We start from the raw sequence: 17718 nt of genomic DNA, 5'->3' as shown, positions 1-17718 counted from the left end.
CGGTCCCAGCCGGTGCCCCCGCGGCGAGCCCCCGGGCGCGGCAGCGGTGGCGTTTTGCCGCCGGGGTTTCCCGGTTTCATGAGTCGCCGGGCACTGAATTCCGCGGTAACGGGGGTTAGATGAGCTGCTGGCATTAGCCGTGCCTCCAGGTTAATGAAGCCGGCAGCGGTGACAAGCTGGAGGGGAGAGAAGCCGCTTCCCCAGCTCAGTGACCGGATGCCAAACCCTGTGGCACTGATGGGGGGACCCTCTGACGACCCCTCCGCTGCGCCCCACCAGCAGTGAGGCCTCCTGCCCCGGTGTGGGGCTGGCTGTGGTGGTTCGGTGGCTGTGGCTGGTCCCCAGGGAGCGCGGTGTGGCCCATGGGCTTTCAAGTCACGCAATGCCCATCGTGTGTCCCGTCATGCCAATTAAGTCATAGCTCTAATTACACATTTGGGCTCCCCAGTGGCTCCTCTTCCCTCTCACATCACCAGATGCACAGGGAGGCCACCAGCCATCCCCTTCCTCACACCCAGACCCCGTCCTGGGCTGGGCTCCAGCAGGAGCAGAGGACTGAGACCACAGCCCCGTGACACAGAAAACTGTCCCTAAACCAGCGCTGCGGCGCAGGGTCACTGCAAGGGGCCCTTTCTGGCCTGGGCTGCCTCCCATGCAGCCCATGAGGGACATGGATGTGGTGTGATGCTCTGGATGTCCCCCAAGAGGGACAGTTCCAGCCTTGGGGTCCCCAGGGGATAATGGTGGGACAGAGGGATGCCGGCAGATCTGGAGAACCCTGTGCTGCTGCTCCCTGGTCCCCGGAGCCGCAGTCGTTCCCCAGGAGCAGCTCGGTCACCCCCAGTCATTGCCTGCACCTCCCCACAGCACCCCAAGCCGCTGTGCCCTGGGGGGACCCTGTGTGTTGGAGGGAGCACTGCAGGGGCCACGCAAGAAGGAAGCAGGGCCACAGGGGGCTGGGGCAGAGCTGTACCAGGGGCTGGGGTGCGGGGTTCTGCGGGGGGCTGCCAGGGTGTGGGGCTGGGCAGGGGGTACAGGATGCTGTGGGGACGCACCGGGTGCCGTGTAGGGTGCACGGGGTGCTGTGCAAGGGGTGCTGTAGGGTGCACGGGGTGCTGTGGGGTGCTGTGCCACATGTCAGGGTGCTGCGGGACCATGTGGGGTTGCAGTGGGGTGCTGAGGGTGATGTGGGGTGCAGGGTGGTGCAGGGGTCCTGGCCTGGCAGGGTGCTGGGTGCTGGGTACCAGGCTCGCAGGGTGCCGGGTGCGGGGCTCGCAGGGTGCTGCGGACACACGTCTCCGGCCCGGGCGCTGCCGAAGGCCGCTGCTGCCACCTGCCGACACCCCGCTCAGCGCCGGGGGCGGGGAGGGGCCGCAGCCGGGACCCCCCCACACCCCTCCGGGACCCCCCGGTTGGGGACCCCCCACTCCGGCCCCACACCCCGGGGCGTCTCGCGGGGTCCAGCCCCGGGGTCCCGGGGGCCGTGGCCGCGGGGCGATCGTGGCCCCTGGCTTGGAGACACCACCCCCAGTTCCGACCACCCACCCCCCGGCTCGGAGCATCGCCCCCTCAGCCCCCCCGGACCCTGCCCCGGCTGCCGCTGCCCCCCGGGTCTCCGCTGGCTCCTCGGTCACCCCTTGGGATGGGGCGAGATGCCACAAGAGGGAGCTCCGGGCTCACGTGTGGCCGTGGCACTGGTGGCACTGGTGACAGTGGCGATGGCGTTTAACCCCTCCGGCCCCCGGGGAGGGCAGGGGGACAAGGGCTGGGTCCAGACCTCTCTGGTTGCCCTCACCTAAGCACCAGCATCCCCCAGTCCCAACCATTCCCACATCAATGGGCCCATGCCCTCCCCAGGATACTGGCATCACCTCCTCAGCCCTCCAGCCCCACGGTGGGACACAGCAGGGGTGAGCTCAGCCCCCGGCCAGCCCTGCAGAGCTCAGCACCCCCTGTGCCAGCAGCCCCAACCCCAGGGCAGGCTGAGCTGGGGCAGAGCCCGGCCATGGGCTGTCCCCACCGTGGCTCTTGGAGTCTCCCCGGTGGGCAAACCCTGAGGGTTTTGCACTGCTGCAGATGCTGCCAGGGAAGGTGGCACAGAAAAGTGGGCACCAAGATCCGCCCCCTGCAGCAGCCGCCCTCCATGGCCATTCACACCGCTGGGGACCTGCTTGTGCCCAAACTGCCCCCAAACATGCCCCAGCTCCGTGTCACGGCGCTGCTGAACACATGGGTCCAGGTGCCAACACAGGGCCCAGGATACGTGTCCCCGGGAGCCCCGACCTTGGCTGCCTGTCGGGGTAAGCTGGCCGTGCTGCAGAGTGGGGACATGGGGACGCGGGGATGTGGGGACGTGGGATGGAGCCCCGTTATGAAACGTCCCTGCATCCCGCTGTACTAAGTGAAGCTTTAGTGAGCATCTCCTGATCCAGATGAGATCGGGCATCACAAAGGGCTTTGTATTCCAGGAAGCCTATTAGAGATTTAAATTATACAAATGGGCTTTTTACCAAAGAGCCTCGTTATCTGGGCATTTGCTTTTAATCCGTGGCTATCGCTGCAGCCCCGCGCCCCTGCTGCTGCTCTGCTTCCCTGCCCTGCTTCCTCCACAGGGCCCTGTGCGCTGTGGGGACAGGGACAAGCTTGGAGGTCACTGTGGGCCCATGGGGAGGGGTCTGCAGGGTAATGGGGGCACCCTGGTTGGGTTTGTTGGTTCATCCCCTCTTGCTTTGCATTCTCCCCTCCCAGCTCACCCCAGCACCCCAGTTTGTCTGCTGGGCACTAACCCTCCTTAGGCACGGTCCCGGGGCACCCACAGCCACCCCGGCCGTGTCTGGGCTCCTCCTGTGCCACCCTGGCTGCATGGGTACATATGAGGATGCTCCCCAGGCACATGGGGCAGGGTGGCTGGTGCTGGACCCCAAATCACCAAAGCCCCATAATATCCTGCCGTGGTGTGCTCACCCTGAGCACCATCGAGCCCCGTTGGCTTGGGGACAGCAGCCAGGGTCACACCAAAGCCAGCACAGGCTGCCTCGTGTGCCCGTGTGTGTGTGCAGAGCCGGGCACGCCGGGGAGCCGCACAGGGCACAGGGACACGGTGATGTCCCCTCCTTGGGAAGGGTCCCCCCGGCAGCCCCATCCCACCCTGCCCTGCTGCAGCAAAGCCTCGGGGGCTTCCCAGCTGCTATGACAACGCAGGAAGTTCCCACAGAAATCCCTGCAGGAGGAGGAGGAGAAGGAGAGAAAGGAGGAGGAAGAGAAAGGGCAATCTCCCTGCCATGGCATCGACAACACCCCGCGGCCATTGCAGCATCCCTTTGGCAGCATCACTGTTCCTGAGCCATCCCTGCGCCCTGCCCCTGCTGTTCCGGGGCCCTGGCACCCCCAGAGTGATGGTCCTGCTCCCCATGGCTCGGCTGACCCCCCGGAGCAGTGTCTGGGATCATGAGCCGTGGTGCTCGGCCCTGCTGCAAGGGGCGAGGGGTGATGGAGGGTGAAAAGGCACCAAGGGTGGAGGGGGTGGGAGGCCGAGGGGATGGGCTGGGGGGTCATTTGCTGCAGGGACCCTGTAATTCACTTAGTGATGGGTGGCAGAGCCCCCCGCGCCCGCATTATCCTCCCTCTGGCTCCTGCAATCCGTTCCAGCGCGGGGATTAGGTGGGTTTAGGGCAGGGTTTCAGTTGGAAATGGGATGCTTTCAAATCAGCCTGCGTCAGTTGTGCCCTCGGACACTCCTGCAGAGGGGGATTAAACTGGAGATGAAGATTACCGGAGGGGAACTGGCACCCCCCAGCCTCAGCACCGCCGCATGTGGGGCATCACCCAGGGCAGGAGGTGCCTGTCTCCAGCCCCCCGGAATCCCTTCAGCCCCCAGGGCACAAACCTCTCTCTTCTCTCCCATTTCTGCTCACCCAAAGCCCCAGTTCCGCTCCCCATCCCATCTTTCTTACACGAGATGGAGACACCGCAGCAGCTCCCATCATGAGTTCCCATGTCTCCAGACCATTCCCAATCCCAAAACACCCCTTGGGCCCGATGCTGGTCCCCGTGGAGGGTTCCCAGCTGCTGCAATGTGGAGGGTGAGAAGGAGCTGGTGGGGTGATGGCAGCACCCAGGAGAAGGCTCAGCACCCAAGGGTGCAGGTGATGGGCAGGATGCAGCTCCTCCAGCAACAGGCAGGGCAATGGTACCACCAGGAGGCTATTCAAAAGGGGGAAAAACCACCATGAGACACCAATATTGCCTTTATTATTAACAGCTGCTCATCGCTGTGGCCAATCCAAGCCCATGGGTTTCGGCTGCTTTATCCCCACCTCCTGCCCCACTTCAGGTTGATGTTTTAGGCCTGGAGGTGCCAGGTCTCCCCATTGCAGCCCCTCAGCCCCACTAATCTCAGTGCCCAGGAGATTTTGGGGTGAATTAGCCCCATCCTGCGTCTCCCAAGCAGTGTCCCCCCCACCTCAGCCCCTTCCCTGTCCCCCCACTCCAGTGGCAGGGCTGGGGTTTAATCACTTTATGCGTGCTCATTTGTGTGATTCAGGGAAGTGCCTTTTCCCCCATCTGCCCCCACCATCTGCTCCCCGCGGTCCTGCGGAGCGATCCTGGGCTTTGCAAAGGGAGGGAGCTGGTGCAGGGACACGGGGAAACCCGCCGGGAATGGCACCTCCTCATAGCGAGCATCTGGCTCCGCCGGAGCCTTTTCCCAGCGCTGCCCAAAGCTGCTTTGCTCCAGCCCCTGGGATGACCGAGGGCGCTGAGATGCTGCATTGACACTCAGCCCACAATGTCCCCTCCTGGCTCAGCACCTCCTTGGGCCAGCAGGAAGGTGATGGCGGAGCCTGTGGGATGCCCAGAGCACATGGGGGGGATCCCTGTGGCCCCCGGCTCTCTCTCTCCCTATGGGGACCACTCTGGTCCATGTCCTAGGGCTCCTTCTGAAGGGATGGGATGGGGACAGGCAGGAGTGGTGGCAGCGATGGCACATGGAGAACGTGGTCCCTGTTCAGCCCCAACCCAGGTCTGCGGGCAGCCTGAGCCCCTGCCTCCTGCGTGGAGATGGCTGCAGCCACCTCAGCTTTTGGAGTGCCAGCACAGCAACGCTGGGGTGCTCCAGGCCCCCCAAGACCTCCCAGTGCCCCCAGTAGTCCCAGTGCTCCCAGTACCCCAAGACCAGCCCGTGCTCCTGGTGCTCCCGGTGCTCCCGGTGCTCCTTGTGCCCTAAGACCTTCTAGTGCTCCCAGGGCCCCCCCCAGACCTCTCCAGTGCAACAGGGGTCTCACCGCAGACCCCGGCTGTGGGGGGACCAGGGGCTGCACCCCGAGCCCCCCGGCAGGGACCTGCGTGAGGCAGTGCCCGGGGGTGGGTCTGTGTGTGCGTGGGGACCCCGGGGGGGGGGGGCTGCCGCCGGTGCCCCCGGTGCCCCCCCGCCGCTGCGGCGGGCACTACCGGCGGGCGCTCCCGGGCTGCGGTGGCGCGCGGCGGCGGCGGCGGCGGCAGCTCGTCCCCGGGCAGGTAGGAGGCGGCGGGGACGGGGGGACCCGGAGGGGGGACCCGGGAGAGGAGGGCACTGGGGGACCGGGGAGACCGGGGCAACGGCACCGACCCAGCCCCGGGCACGTCCGGAGGTGCGGAGCACCCCCCCCCCCCCCCGCCGCATCTTGCGGGGGTACCGGGTAACCCAGCCCCGGGGGGAGCCGTCAGGGGGTGTCCCCTCATCCCCCTCTCTCCGGGGCTGCCCCGTTTGGGGGAATCCCGTGTCCAGCCCTCCCAGCGCCGGGAGCATCTTCCCTGGTGCCTGCTTTGGGGGGTCCTTGCAAACCCCTCCCGGGGTCCTGAGCCCCCGCGGGGTCCCCTCTAGGCAGCGGGGAGGGGGCTCAGATCCCCAAGCAGTGGGGCTGGTGCCCCCCAACTGGGGAGCCCTGAGTGGGGTGGGAGCCTGCAGATCCTCCCTTGGGCTGCTGGAACGGGGATGGAGCCATGGTGAGGGTGATGGAGAGACAATGAGGGGGCCCCAGCCCCTTGTAACTGGGGGGGGGGGGGGGGTTAAGGCCTACTGGGCTGCTCCTCTTGGGAGTCCTTTTGACTCTGGGATTTCAAAGGACGGGGTTTTGGGGGTGCTGGGGCTCCCCCCCTACATTGGGTGCTCCAGGCACTGAAACCCCCCCAGTGAAACCCCTCTCCCCACACAGGGGTCACAACACAGCTGGGGTGGGGCAGTGGGTAAAGGGTCCCCCAGCCCCCCAATATGGGGAGCTGGGGTGCGTGGCCAGACACGGGGCACCCATCCCGAGTTCCTCAGGGGTGACCCCGGTGGGGATGGGGTGCGCCGGGTCCCCGGGGTGCGGGGGTGCCCCGAGCAGAGCCCTGCAGCCCCCAGCCCTTCCTGGGGCTCCGGTGCCTGCCGGAGGCATCAAATATTAGCAGTGGAGGAGCTGAAAATAACCCTCCCTGCAGGGGAGCTGACCCAGATCCGGCCAACCCCAAAGCTGGGCTGGCCTCAGAGCCCCAACCAGCGCCGAATCCGGCCCCCTCCCCTCCTGCTGCGGGCTCTGTATCACCTATATATGATGCAGATGAGCTATAAGGGCTCATTACGCAAACGCGAAGGGGTTGGTGCTGCCGGGTGGTCCCTGGGGCTGGCCCTGAGGGCTCAGAGGGGATGGAGGGGATGGAAGGGGCCGCATCGGTGTCCGGGGGCTGCCAGGGAGCTCTGCCCCATCCCTCTCCCCTCCTGTAGCACAGAGGCACCCCCGGAGCCGGGCCAGGTGCCTGCCTCGTCCCAGCACGATGGGGAAGCAGAACAGCAAACTGCGCCCCGAGATGCTCCAGGACCTGCGGGAAAACACCGAGTTCTCCGACCTGGAGCTGCAGGGCTGGTACAAGGGTTTCCTGAAGGATTGTCCCTCCGGGATCCTCAACGTGGAAGAGTTCAAGAAGATCTACGCCAACTTCTTCCCTTACGGCGACGCCTCCAAGTTTGCCGAGCACGTCTTCCGCACCTTCGACACCAACGGCGACGGCACCATCGACTTCCGAGAGTTCATCATCGCCCTGAGCGTCACCTCCCGCGGGAAGCTGGAGCAGAAGCTCATGTGGGCCTTCAGCATGTACGACCTGGACGGCAACGGCTACATCAGCCGGGAGGAGATGCTGGAGATCGTGCAGGTACGGAGCTCCGTCCCCGCGGTCCTGTGTGCCACCCTGGTGGTGGATGCAAGCTGGGGACGTGCACTCTGTGTCACCCCCGGCACAGTACCTGGGGTGGGCTGTGTCCTTGGGGGTGCTGCTTGTGTCCACCCCAACTGTGCTGGGAGCTAAAGCTCCCCATGGCCTCAGCACATGGGGAGGGTGTTAAACACCAGCCCCGTTCCCAGGGCAGCAAAGCCCAAAGCTCAGTGGGTGCTATCTCAGGCGGGTGACAGCAAACACCTTGCACCCACCCTCATCCCCATCTCCCTCTCGCAGGCCATCTACAAAATGGTCTCCTCGGTGATGAACATGCCCGAAGATGAATCGACTCCGGAGAAAAGAACGGAAAAAATCTTCCGCCAGATGGATACTAATAACGATGGTAAATGAGGGATGGAGGGATTAAGGGAAAGGTCTCATGGCTAAATCTGGGGGTCTTAGAACGAGCTGCACACACGCTGATTAAATGGCTCACGGGGGGAGCCCTGGCAGTCAGAGGGGCTCGGGGTGCTCAGCGCACCCCAGGGTGCTCATCCTGGGCAGTGGGTGTCCCTGGTGTGTGCCGGGAGGGCTCCGGTCCCGGTTGTGCCCCCCGGGCTGTGGTGGTGGGCGCCAGGCTGAGCTGTGTCCCCTCCCCACAGGTAAGCTTTCGCTGGAGGAGTTCATCAAAGGTGCCAAGAGTGACCCGTCCATCGTGCGCCTGCTGCAGTGTGACCCCAGCGGTGCCGCACAGTTCTGAGCCCCACGGACCCCCACAGCCTTCCCACAGCCCCACACCACCCCCCGACCCTGCGGCTGGCTACTGCCCCCTGCCCGGCCCCTGTGGTCCCCCCACTGCCCGGCCCCCATGAGGAGAGAGCTGGAGCCCAGCAGAGGCTGCGGCAAGGGGGGACCCGGGGGGGGACGGTCCCCGTGGCCAGGGGGCTCCCACACTGGTTCAACTGGGGGAAGTATGGAGCAGGGTCTGCCCTGAGCGAGGATGTTCCCCCCAGCACCAGGGGCTTGGAGAAGGGGACAACCCAGCCTGGTGGGAAAGGTTCATGGCGAAGCCACCACCGCATCCCTGGCAGGCGCAGGGACACAGCCCAGGGGACAAAGACACGGTGGCTTGGGGACCCCCAGCACCCCCCATGCATGCAGACATGGCCATGGGGCCGAGCCAGCCCCTTCCCCACAGCCAGCACAAGGGCAGGGGCTGCGGGGAGGGGACACACTTCTCGTCTTTTAATACCTACAGAATAAAGTTTGTGCCAGTGCAGTCAGTGGTGGGAAAGGGGCATCAATGGGGAATGGTTGTCCCTGCAAGGTCTGGATCCAGCCCGGTTGCTTCCCTTGGTGCAGCCAAGTCATGGGGATGGGCTCATGGGTCGTGGCTGGTGGCATCTAAGGGACATGTCCACGCAGTAGCTGGGTTGAGGGGCAGCGGGGTCCTGGTGTGGGGCTGTGAAGGTGCTGGGACAGGCAGGGCTGGCCGGGCACATCCACAGGGTTGTCCCTCAGGTGCCACTCAGACCCAGGCAGCTTCCCCACTGTGCAGCCTCAGCAAGCCCAGGCACTGCCTGGGGTCGGGGCTCTCCACAGGGGCTGCCTGCAGGGAGACCAGCGAGCCAGAGGATGATGAGAATGAGGCTTAGTCCTATCCCAGAGCCCCCGAGCACAGCCAGGTCCATCCAAGCCCTGCTCGGGCTGAGCCCAGGACCAGGAGTCACTTCCCTCTGGTGCATTCTGCGGCAGCAGCAGCCAAGGTGGAGGAGACGGAGGGTGAGCAGGAGGCAGCGGATGCTGAAGACAATCTCCATCGAGTCGAGCAGGAGGGAGACAGCCCCGAGGGACAGCGCGGACCTCTGTGGGGACACACAAAGAAGTGGTAAATGCTCCATCCCTGGCAGTGTTCAAGGCCAGGTTGGACACAGGGGCTTGGAGCAACCTGCTCTAGTGGAAGGTGTCCCTGCCCGTGGCAGGGGTTGGAACTGGATGAGCTTTAAGGTCCCTTCCAACACAAACCAGGCTGGGATTCTGTGGCACAAGGCATCAATTCCCACCCATCCTCCCCATCCCTGGTGCAAACACCCACTGAGGACTCACACAGACATGGGTGGGATCAAAGGGGCACTCGCAGGAGACTGGGGTGAAGGCGACATCGGTATCGGTGCAGGGGGACAGCAGCGCCCGGCTGCGGGATGGTGATGGCCAGTGCCAGCAGGCAGGACCAGCAGGACCAGCTGCTGGTGGTGCTCAGGGTGAAAACCACTTCTGCAGGAGGGGGAGAGAAGTGGCAACGCAGTGAGGCACCTTTCAGACCTTCTCTGAAAGCATACAACCGGCCTCTGCAAAAGGTTTTGAAGGCCACGGAGCCAGCAATAAAGGTACTGAGCAGACAGGGAGGCGTGCGGCTGGCTTGCAGGTAGGGGTAGTTTTCTTTTGACTTTTAAGTACAGGGAGAGAAGAAAGTTTAACAGGGAAAAAACCCACAATTTTGTTGATCAAAACAGGCATGTGGTCCTGTCATGCAATACATCCGGGAAAACAGCCATCTCAGGATGCATCCGAAGAGGGACAGTGAGCAACAACCACCACTAACACTTAATGATACGAAGTGCTCAGGCTGTGGCAGGTTCACACTCGTGTTCTTGCAGTGAAACAATTGCTCTGTGAACTACATTATATTCTGAATTTCATCTTCATTTGCTCGTGGCCAGTAACGTAACACAAGCACCCACGTGTGTGAGGCCTCAAGGTGAATGGTTGGAGCACCTTAGATTTTTAAAAGGCAGCAAAATGGAGGACCTTAAATTTGAAATTCCCGGTGTTTCTTGAAGTTGTTCAGCCTCAAAATACAACCCTGCAAAGCTACAAAGGCATAAAATGAGTTGAAACCACTGGTGTTCAGCTAATAGATAATTTGGCTTAGTCATGCTTACTAGGAACACAAATCTGTAAGACACAGTCAAAGACAACAATTCATTTAATCCAAACCATAATGTTAAATATTAACGATATCAATGTTAAATTAAGCATTGGGCTGCTTGTTTTTAAAGAGAATAAGTTTTGAAGAATGCATTGGCTTCCTTCGGATTTGCTTTTAAAGCACAAAGCGCCACAAGCAACAGTCGAGGTCTCAGCACCTCCGCTCCAGATGGGGAAAAAACAATAAGTTCTTTTCTGCACTGTTTTACATATAATCATGTCACAAAGGAAAGGATAAATTCTCAAGGCGTGGATCTTTCTTGTATTGCACGTTAAGAAGAAACTGCCAGTGTAAAACAGCAGTGATGTACTGCACAGCATAGGATTACTCTGATAAGGTTGGGCTCTGGAGCAAGGTACACAGCACACACAGAGCCCATAAGAAGAGTTGTGGCCAACCTGGGTCAAATTTACTTCATTTCAGTGATGCCTTTGAGAAAAATGGCAAGAATAGAAGCCTGGTCTTTTCTATCAACCTTCAACAAAGGGAAAGGGGTGGAAAAGCCAAGACCGGTCACAAGGAGGGAAGCGTAAAGCAGAAAGGTTTATGAGGATGAGGAGGACTAAACCGCCAGAGTTACTTGAGAGTTTCTCCCTCAACTTGTTAACCTGGCCCCGGTGAAGGACCAGATGGAGAACACACCTTCCTCAAATAAACCTGTGCTTCCATTTATGCTGCATATTCCTTAAAACCATCTGAGATACAAATAAAATACTGAAACCTGAGCACAGACTTTACCAATTAACAATCAGAGCTACAAATCAAACAAATACCAGTTTTGAGTTACCTGGTGACCACCACTGAAAATCTGCACTTAATTGCTGCTAATTCACAGAGGAAAAGCATTTCTTTTAGTAGTAATACCCAAGGTCTATTACTATTGAGAAGAGCAATCCTGCCTCCCAAATCCCTGTCTCAGAGCTCAAGGCTGTGGCATCAGTTGTTACTACATTGCCCTGATACAAACTCTGCAATGGTAGAGGATGTAAGTGACCTGGCACGTCACTGCAGCTCTGTGAGGATCAGTCGGATGTCAGCAAAGTGCTCTCTGCTGTACCTGTATGAATTAAAGATGCCCAACCGTTTATAAAGAGAAAGTAGCACCTAAATGTGCACAGAATCATTACTGGTACAAAGCTATGATTAGTTACCCAAAGGTTCAAATTAGGTAGTCTACATGCTTCAGCACTGGAAACACGGGAGAGAAAAATGAACCCCAGCATTCCGCACACTGAGATGCTTTGCAAGTGACTGAAATAATGTGGCAATTTGCAAAGTGATTCTTCCAGTGAATGCAACTATTTCCACAGCTATTGCTGTCAATGTCTGCTCCTGCGGGGAGTTGTCTTAAATGAACTAGTATTTTCTTTGGACATAGTTTAAAGCAAAACAAAGCAAAACAGAAAAAACCTGAAGCCTCCTAGAAAAGGAAAAAGTAACACAGAATAAGTGCTTTTTCCATTATGAGGCATCTTTGTAACTGCTGGACAGTGAACTTGGAAACAAACCCTACTTTCTGAAGTCCCTGGCAACAGTTTTCTGCTGTAATTTCATTTATACTTTAGCGATTGGCCTATGAGAAGTGAACTGAGGAGTCTGAGAGAAGGTCTTATGTATTTCAAGCTACTGTCCAAAATCGTAGGCTGGATAGCAAAGGATTATCTGAAACTCGCTCACTGAGTTTGTTTTATTTCCACATACAATTCAGCAGATACAATAAAACATAACAACAAAACAGGTTGAAGAATCACATCCAGGTACAATCTCATGAAAGATTAGGAGGCTGTGAATGAAGATGCAGTGTGAACTAAGGACCCTCCGGGTGACTCCCCCCAGTTTTATATCCCAGCATGACGTGCTGTGGGATGGAACACCCCTTTGGTTAGTTTGGGTCAGGTGTCCTGGCTCTGCTTCCTCCCGGCTTCTTGCGCCCCTCCTCACTGGCAGAGCATGAGACTGAAAACTCCTTGATCAGCGTAAGCATTACTGAGCAACAACTAAAACCATCGGTGTGTTACCAGCGTTATTCTCAGTCTAAAGCCGAACCACAGCACCGCACCAGACCCTAGGAAGAGAATTAACTCTCCTACAGCTGAAACCAGGGCAAAGGCAGAGACAAGCACAGGGGCAGGGCGCAGGATGCCGGGGCAGGAGCCTCCGAGGCGCTTGAGATTAATCAAGGGAGATTAAGGGAGAATGAAGCGCACTGGGGGCTCCTGACCCGGCGCGTCTCCGGCAGAACGCAACCCCACCGCACCGCGCGGCGGCCACGGGCCCCCTGGGCCTGAACGTGGAGCGGCGGCGGCGGCTCCTCACCGGGAGGCAGCGGCGAGCGCCCGGCACCGGCCCGCGGGACCGCGCCGCCACCTCCGGCCAACAGCAGCGGGGACAAAGGGAGCGACGAGGCTCCTGCGCGGAGCCCGGGCTGCAGTACCGAGCCCTGGACACAGGATGGCAGCAGCGAGCGGCGCCCGGCGCCACACCGCTCGCCTCCCCCCACCCCAGCACCGCGGGACCGAGATTTGGAAACAGGATCATAGAATCAACCAGGTTGGAAATTAACTTTAAGATCATCAAGTTTAACCATTAACCGCAGCACTGCCGAGTCCACCGCTAACCCATGGCACTAGGGGCATCATCTACACGGTGTGTGAACACTGCCAGGGACGACGATTCCATCACTGCCCTTCCCAGGCTTCCCAGTCTGTTCCAATGCCCGCCCATCCCCTCCGAGGGTTAATGCCCTTCCATCTACAAAAGCGGTCTCGATTCTGCACGGGAAGAGCAGTGGTATAGGCACTTAAAAGAAATATTACTGAGGATAAAGAATTCTGATGAATATTCATCAGTTTAAGTAAAAGCATCAAGTCCAGAAGGAAACAGGGAGGAATGATCCCAGTTTGACACCGGCCCCAGAGGCCGGTCGGGGTCGCACCTTATAGTGGAGTCTGAGGAAGCGGATCTTGGCCAGGAGCTGCTGCAGGCCCCTGCTCCCACAGCTGAAGAGCCAGGAGAGAAAGATGGTGCTGGGCATCTTCTACACACACAGATCTCCACAATGGTGCCATGGGCATTGCTCTCGCTCCTCACTTTCCCACCTAAAATTCCGTGTGTGTATTATATTATTTCAGATGTATTATTCAGATGTCTTTTTGCAAATGAAAAGCAGGACAGTCTGGTCACCAGGTGAAAGATGAGCTCCCCTCAGTCAAACCAATGGCAAGTGGATTGTTAAAGGCCTGTCACATCTCTCACCATGGAACAGCATTTCTCTGTGTAGTGCTGCTGACAGGCTTTTAGCTGAACATAAAGTGAGCCTTGAGTCTCAAATGACTCCCTATTTACTCTTACTCACCCCCTAAGACACCCCTCCTCCATGCCCTGCTGGACCTCCAATTCCTGCCCCACTTCAGTGGCTGTTTTCTGACTAACCATCACAAAGTCTTTCTGGTCCCCTGTAGAAAAAGCAAGGATGAGTAGTGTTGCTGAGGAGTATCCCCTCCAAGAAAGGGCTCCAGTAGTAACATTTGCCAAGTTAGAGAATAGGAGCAGGGTCACACTCATTCAGGTTCAAAGCTTGTTCCCCAGGGCACCAAATCCAGCCACTTCAAATGGGTTTAGTCCTTGACACCTCCTGTCTGTGCCCCTTCACAGACTAGTGCCCACCACATCAGAGTCCTCCCCTTTCTCACAGCTTGTCGGAAGGACTGCCTATGGATACCCCCTCAGACTTCAATGTCTAATGAGAAAGCAACTAGAAGTTCACACAGTCAAGAGAAAGAATGATCTCCAGCTACTAAGGAGACGACACAAGAAAATAATAGAAGCAATGCCAGAAGATGGAGAGTCTGTGGCCAAAGCAATACAGCTATAAACAACCAGGGGCTGCAGTCAGGTCTCTGTGTGTGTATCTTTCTCAGGAAGAAGTGTGGGTAGTGTAATTCTAGAGGAATGAGCATGGAACAAAAGGAAGTATTGGTCCTCTGGCAGAACAGAAGGTACAAGGACAGACTGCACATGCACAGACATGGGATCACAGAGGGAGTGAGAACAGAAACAGTGTGAGCAGAGACCATGCTTAGATGAGAGAGAAATAAACTGCAGAAAGGGGAAGGTGGGAAAAGTTGGATATTTGGAAAAGCAGCCCAACCAAAGGGATTTTCAGAAGCACAGCAGTGGCAGCTGCAGCATCATCTCAGCAGCCTAGGAGAAATGAAGGCAAGAGGTGCACAGAGTGCTTCCATGCAGCATACAGATGCCAAGAGATCAGGTCCTTCAGCTAACTTCCTGCCAGGGCAACTCTATTTCTACAGAAACAAATACAAATCATTTTTAAACTTACAAATACCCAATTCTGATGATTTCTTTTGTTGAAGGTATTTAATAACCCAGTATGCTTAGCACACACTTAGTAACACCAGCCTCCTTTCTAGAACAGGATGCATAGAGGGTAGCAGCCAATGGACATTTTGGAGGGGGGTGATCTGCTGTTACTGGTGGGGAAAACAGTTGCATCAAATTCTCAAATGCCAGGTAAGAATAGAATTGGTCAACAAATACTGTTCTTCAAAACAAAACAGTAAAAAAGCACCCAAAGTAGTTTACATAAGTTCTATACTAAGCTCCTATTTGTAGCCACCAGCTTCTAGAGGGCCTTGTGCAGTTACCAAATTGTAAATCCACGTATAGGTAGAAAACAAAACTCAACAAAAAACCCAAACAAACCCACTTAAAAAATCCTCAAGCTACAAACTTGACTTTCAAAAAGTATTTACAGAGTCAAAAAAAGCCCCTGACCAGCTCGGTAGCAAATTGTGTACACTGACACTTCAGAGAGCTCCAACAGATTCTGCCAAGCCAAAGTTTTGTGAGGCCGTTCTAATGGAAGTGTTTCACAGTAACTCATGGCCGAGTCACTTCAGGAGACGCTGTTACAGACTATGTGAGTATCTTCATCCCAAAGAGTCCCCACCAGCAGCACTGTGCTCTTGTCACTCCTCTTCTGACACCTTCTACTTTTCTCACATGCTGGCAGCTTGTTGCGGGGGGACCCCAGGCGTAGGCTGGCGAGGCAAAGTGTACATGGCCCCAAGAAACTGGTCTGCAATGCGACCAGCTTCCCTCAGTCCACTCAGCAAAGCACCATGAACAGTGGCGGGGTAGTTGCGAATTGTGTGTTCTCCGGCAAAAAAGAGGCGAGGAATAGGCTGGGGAGCAGAGAACAACCAACACTGTTAAGGCCTGTTCATGTTCTTTCAGATTCTGCAGCAAACAGACTTTAAGAAGAATGTTAGAAATCCTCTAAATAAAATAAAGGAGAAAAACTTTAATATATTATACTCTGCAGAGAATAATTTTATCCATACTATGCTTAGTAATGATTTGTATCACTAGACAAAGAACCTAAATAAAGCCAAAGCTGCACATCCTTCTCTGCTGGTGTTTTCAGAACGGCTACTGCTTTCAAAACTTCATCCTTTCAAAGTGAACTGGAGATGACTTAATGCCTCGTTGTGTTCACTCCCAGTTTGGGAGACACCTTTTGGTTCCTGTTCCTCTCACTCTGGCCTTCACCCTCTTTCAAATCACTACAACTCACTTACATATGGTGATAGACAACATAAATATGGAGAATGAAACACAATAAATGCATGGTATTATAATACTCTGTTCAGATATTACCAAATTGACTTTGAGTCAAACAATCCTTTTGCTAGTAAACAAATTACCCCAAACCTGGGAAGGCAGAAATCATGGCTGGAAAACTGAATTGTTTTACAGGTTCTAATCATCATCAAAAGATGGAGGTAACCTAAACCTGTGTTAGATATGGATGTAAATTACTTAGAAAAATCATCCTGGTTGAGGTTTTACTGAGAAGAAGGGAGCCATTTCTCACCTGAGGAGCACCTGGAATGGCTGGCCCTGGAGTAATTGGCTGAGCCATCAAATCATAGTCATTGCCAGAAGACCCAGCTGCTACATAGGAGTATGAGCCCCGGGCCCAGGGGTCAGCGCGCCAGCGGGACACCACAGTTTCTTTAGGCTGAGACAAGACAGAAACTTCAGTTGCTGTCACAGGGCAAGTTCTACAGATATTGCAAAATACGCAAATTGCAAGAATAAAAGTCACAAAGTCCTCAGGCTAACAATGGTGGCTCCAAGTTTATATTCCATGAGAATGTACATACTAAGGTAAATAACTTGTCTTTGGTGTCAACACCTCAATTCTTGGCAATGTATCACGAGAACCTACTGCACACAGCTTCCGCTTACTCCCTTCCTCCCCCTTCAGTTTGTTTCTAGCCAAACCAGTCTCTTGTGGAGTTCACTGGTCAAGAGCTTTACTGGACTTTAGAGAAGGTGCAGAACAAGGCAGGGAGTACCCAAGCAGTGCTGTCACCTGCCATGGACAGCTCAGCTGTAACCCCAGGAATGTAAAAGGTAGAAAATTAACTGAAGTATTTGATAGTCAGGAAAAGCTGGAGTCAAAAAAAACCCAAACCCAACCCAAACCACAACCCAAACAAAACCCAACCAAAAATCCCCAAACCTACAACCAACCTCTTCTCCCAAAAGCCCCTGAACACACACAGGGCAGTACCTATAGAAGTAGGTATAGAACTATAGAACAGTACATTCTAAACCGTGGAGGAGTTACCTGAAGATGTCTGTACTGACCTGAGGCACAGCGCTGCTCCCAAAGATGCCTTTGAGGATGGCAAGGCACCGTCCAACAATGACATCATCGCTGATGTTTTCCATGATTCCTGCTGCTTCTCCTGCTACCAAGGCCAACAGAATTGGTGCTGGGGTGTGGGGAAGGAGAGAGAAAACACAACTGAATCACTGAAATCGATCATTTTAATCTGACAAGTGGGACTTGAATAGGCCTCGGCCTGAAAGAGACTTCAATAATCCAACAGCACAGTGGAGCAAGAGGCACCAACAGCACAGGCCAGCTGCCCCAGGACATGCAGTGTTCTGAGGCTACAGGTCTTCTCAGCAGCCATTACCTCAAATTTTTAAACCACTGGGAGGATTCCTGTCCAAGCTACAACAGGTCACCCACAGCCATACAAGCACATGCAGTCTTCTCATCCGAGCTTCCCTTCATTCACCCACCCATCTTTAAATACTTCTGAGAGACCAGTTCTCTGCCAACATAAGACCTTCAAAGAACTCCCACAGAGCTAATACAGGATGTGCTGTGATATTTCCAGGGTTTTTGCTTCTGGATTTGTTTTCTGTATTGTTCAATCTGTTCAGTTTAAATAGTTTCTGCCCAAAATGCTATGGCTACAGAAATACAGAAGATGAATGTAGTAGCGAAACCTTCGTATGTGAGATGGTCTTTCTATCTAAACCAAAACCCCAACACTATGTGTTAAGTATGTAAGAGACATCTTAAGGCCACAAAAGCAGATACACAAACAGCCCTGTTATCCAAGGCTCATTAAATGTACATCTCCAGTCAAGTCTTACCAAACATTTTAACAATTAAATACCCTAGAAGGGCACCTTCTTTGCACAGCAAGTTTACCCAGTTAAAAGAAAAA

General features: G+C 56.1%; 3 protein-coding genes across 4 annotated transcripts in view; 1 reads left to right on the top strand and 2 right to left on the bottom strand.

Annotated features, from left to right (window-relative positions):
- Window positions 1-5423: 5423 nt before the first annotated feature.
- HPCA (hippocalcin) lies at window positions 5424-8449 on the top strand. Its single transcript, XM_030505046.1, has 4 exons — window positions 5424-5514; window positions 6740-7167; window positions 7468-7573; window positions 7833-8449. Exons 2-4 carry the CDS (start codon window positions 6790-6792, stop codon window positions 7928-7930), a joined length of 582 nt encoding a protein of 193 aa, XP_030360906.1. The 5' UTR covers window positions 5424-5514; window positions 6740-6789; the 3' UTR covers window positions 7931-8449.
- Window positions 8450-8626: 177 nt separating this feature from the next.
- TMEM54 (transmembrane protein 54) lies at window positions 8627-13193 on the bottom strand. Its single transcript, XM_030504841.1, has 5 exons — window positions 13095-13193; window positions 9562-9616; window positions 9277-9425; window positions 8920-9035; window positions 8627-8801 (listed from the first exon to the last, which is right to left on the bottom strand). The coding sequence occupies exons 1-5, from the start codon at window positions 13191-13193 to the stop codon at window positions 8699-8701; spliced, it is 522 nt and encodes a 173-aa protein (XP_030360701.1). The 3' UTR covers window positions 8627-8698.
- Window positions 13194-14520: 1327 nt separating this feature from the next.
- The window catches only part of KDM1A (lysine demethylase 1A), a 29350-nt gene continuing 26152 nt past the window's right edge, over window positions 14521-17718 (bottom strand). For both annotated transcript variants that reach the window (XM_030505045.1, XM_030505044.1), the window contains 3 exons: window positions 16841-16968; window positions 16059-16205; window positions 14521-15366 (listed from right to left, as the gene is read on the bottom strand). In XM_030505045.1, the coding sequence (XP_030360905.1) occupies window positions 15181-15366; window positions 16059-16205; window positions 16841-16968 (461 nt within the window). In that variant the 3' untranslated portion in view covers window positions 14521-15180. The remainder of the gene's footprint in view (window positions 15367-16058; window positions 16206-16840; window positions 16969-17718) is intronic.

The sequence above is a fragment of the Strigops habroptila genome, chromosome 12, assembly GCF_004027225.2.
Source record: "Strigops habroptila isolate Jane chromosome 12, bStrHab1.2.pri, whole genome shotgun sequence".
In the NCBI taxonomy this organism is placed as follows: Eukaryota; Metazoa; Chordata; class Aves; order Psittaciformes; family Psittacidae; genus Strigops; species Strigops habroptila.
Note: the sequence above shows the minus strand (reverse complement) of the source record. Positions and strands in the feature narration are given on the sequence as shown.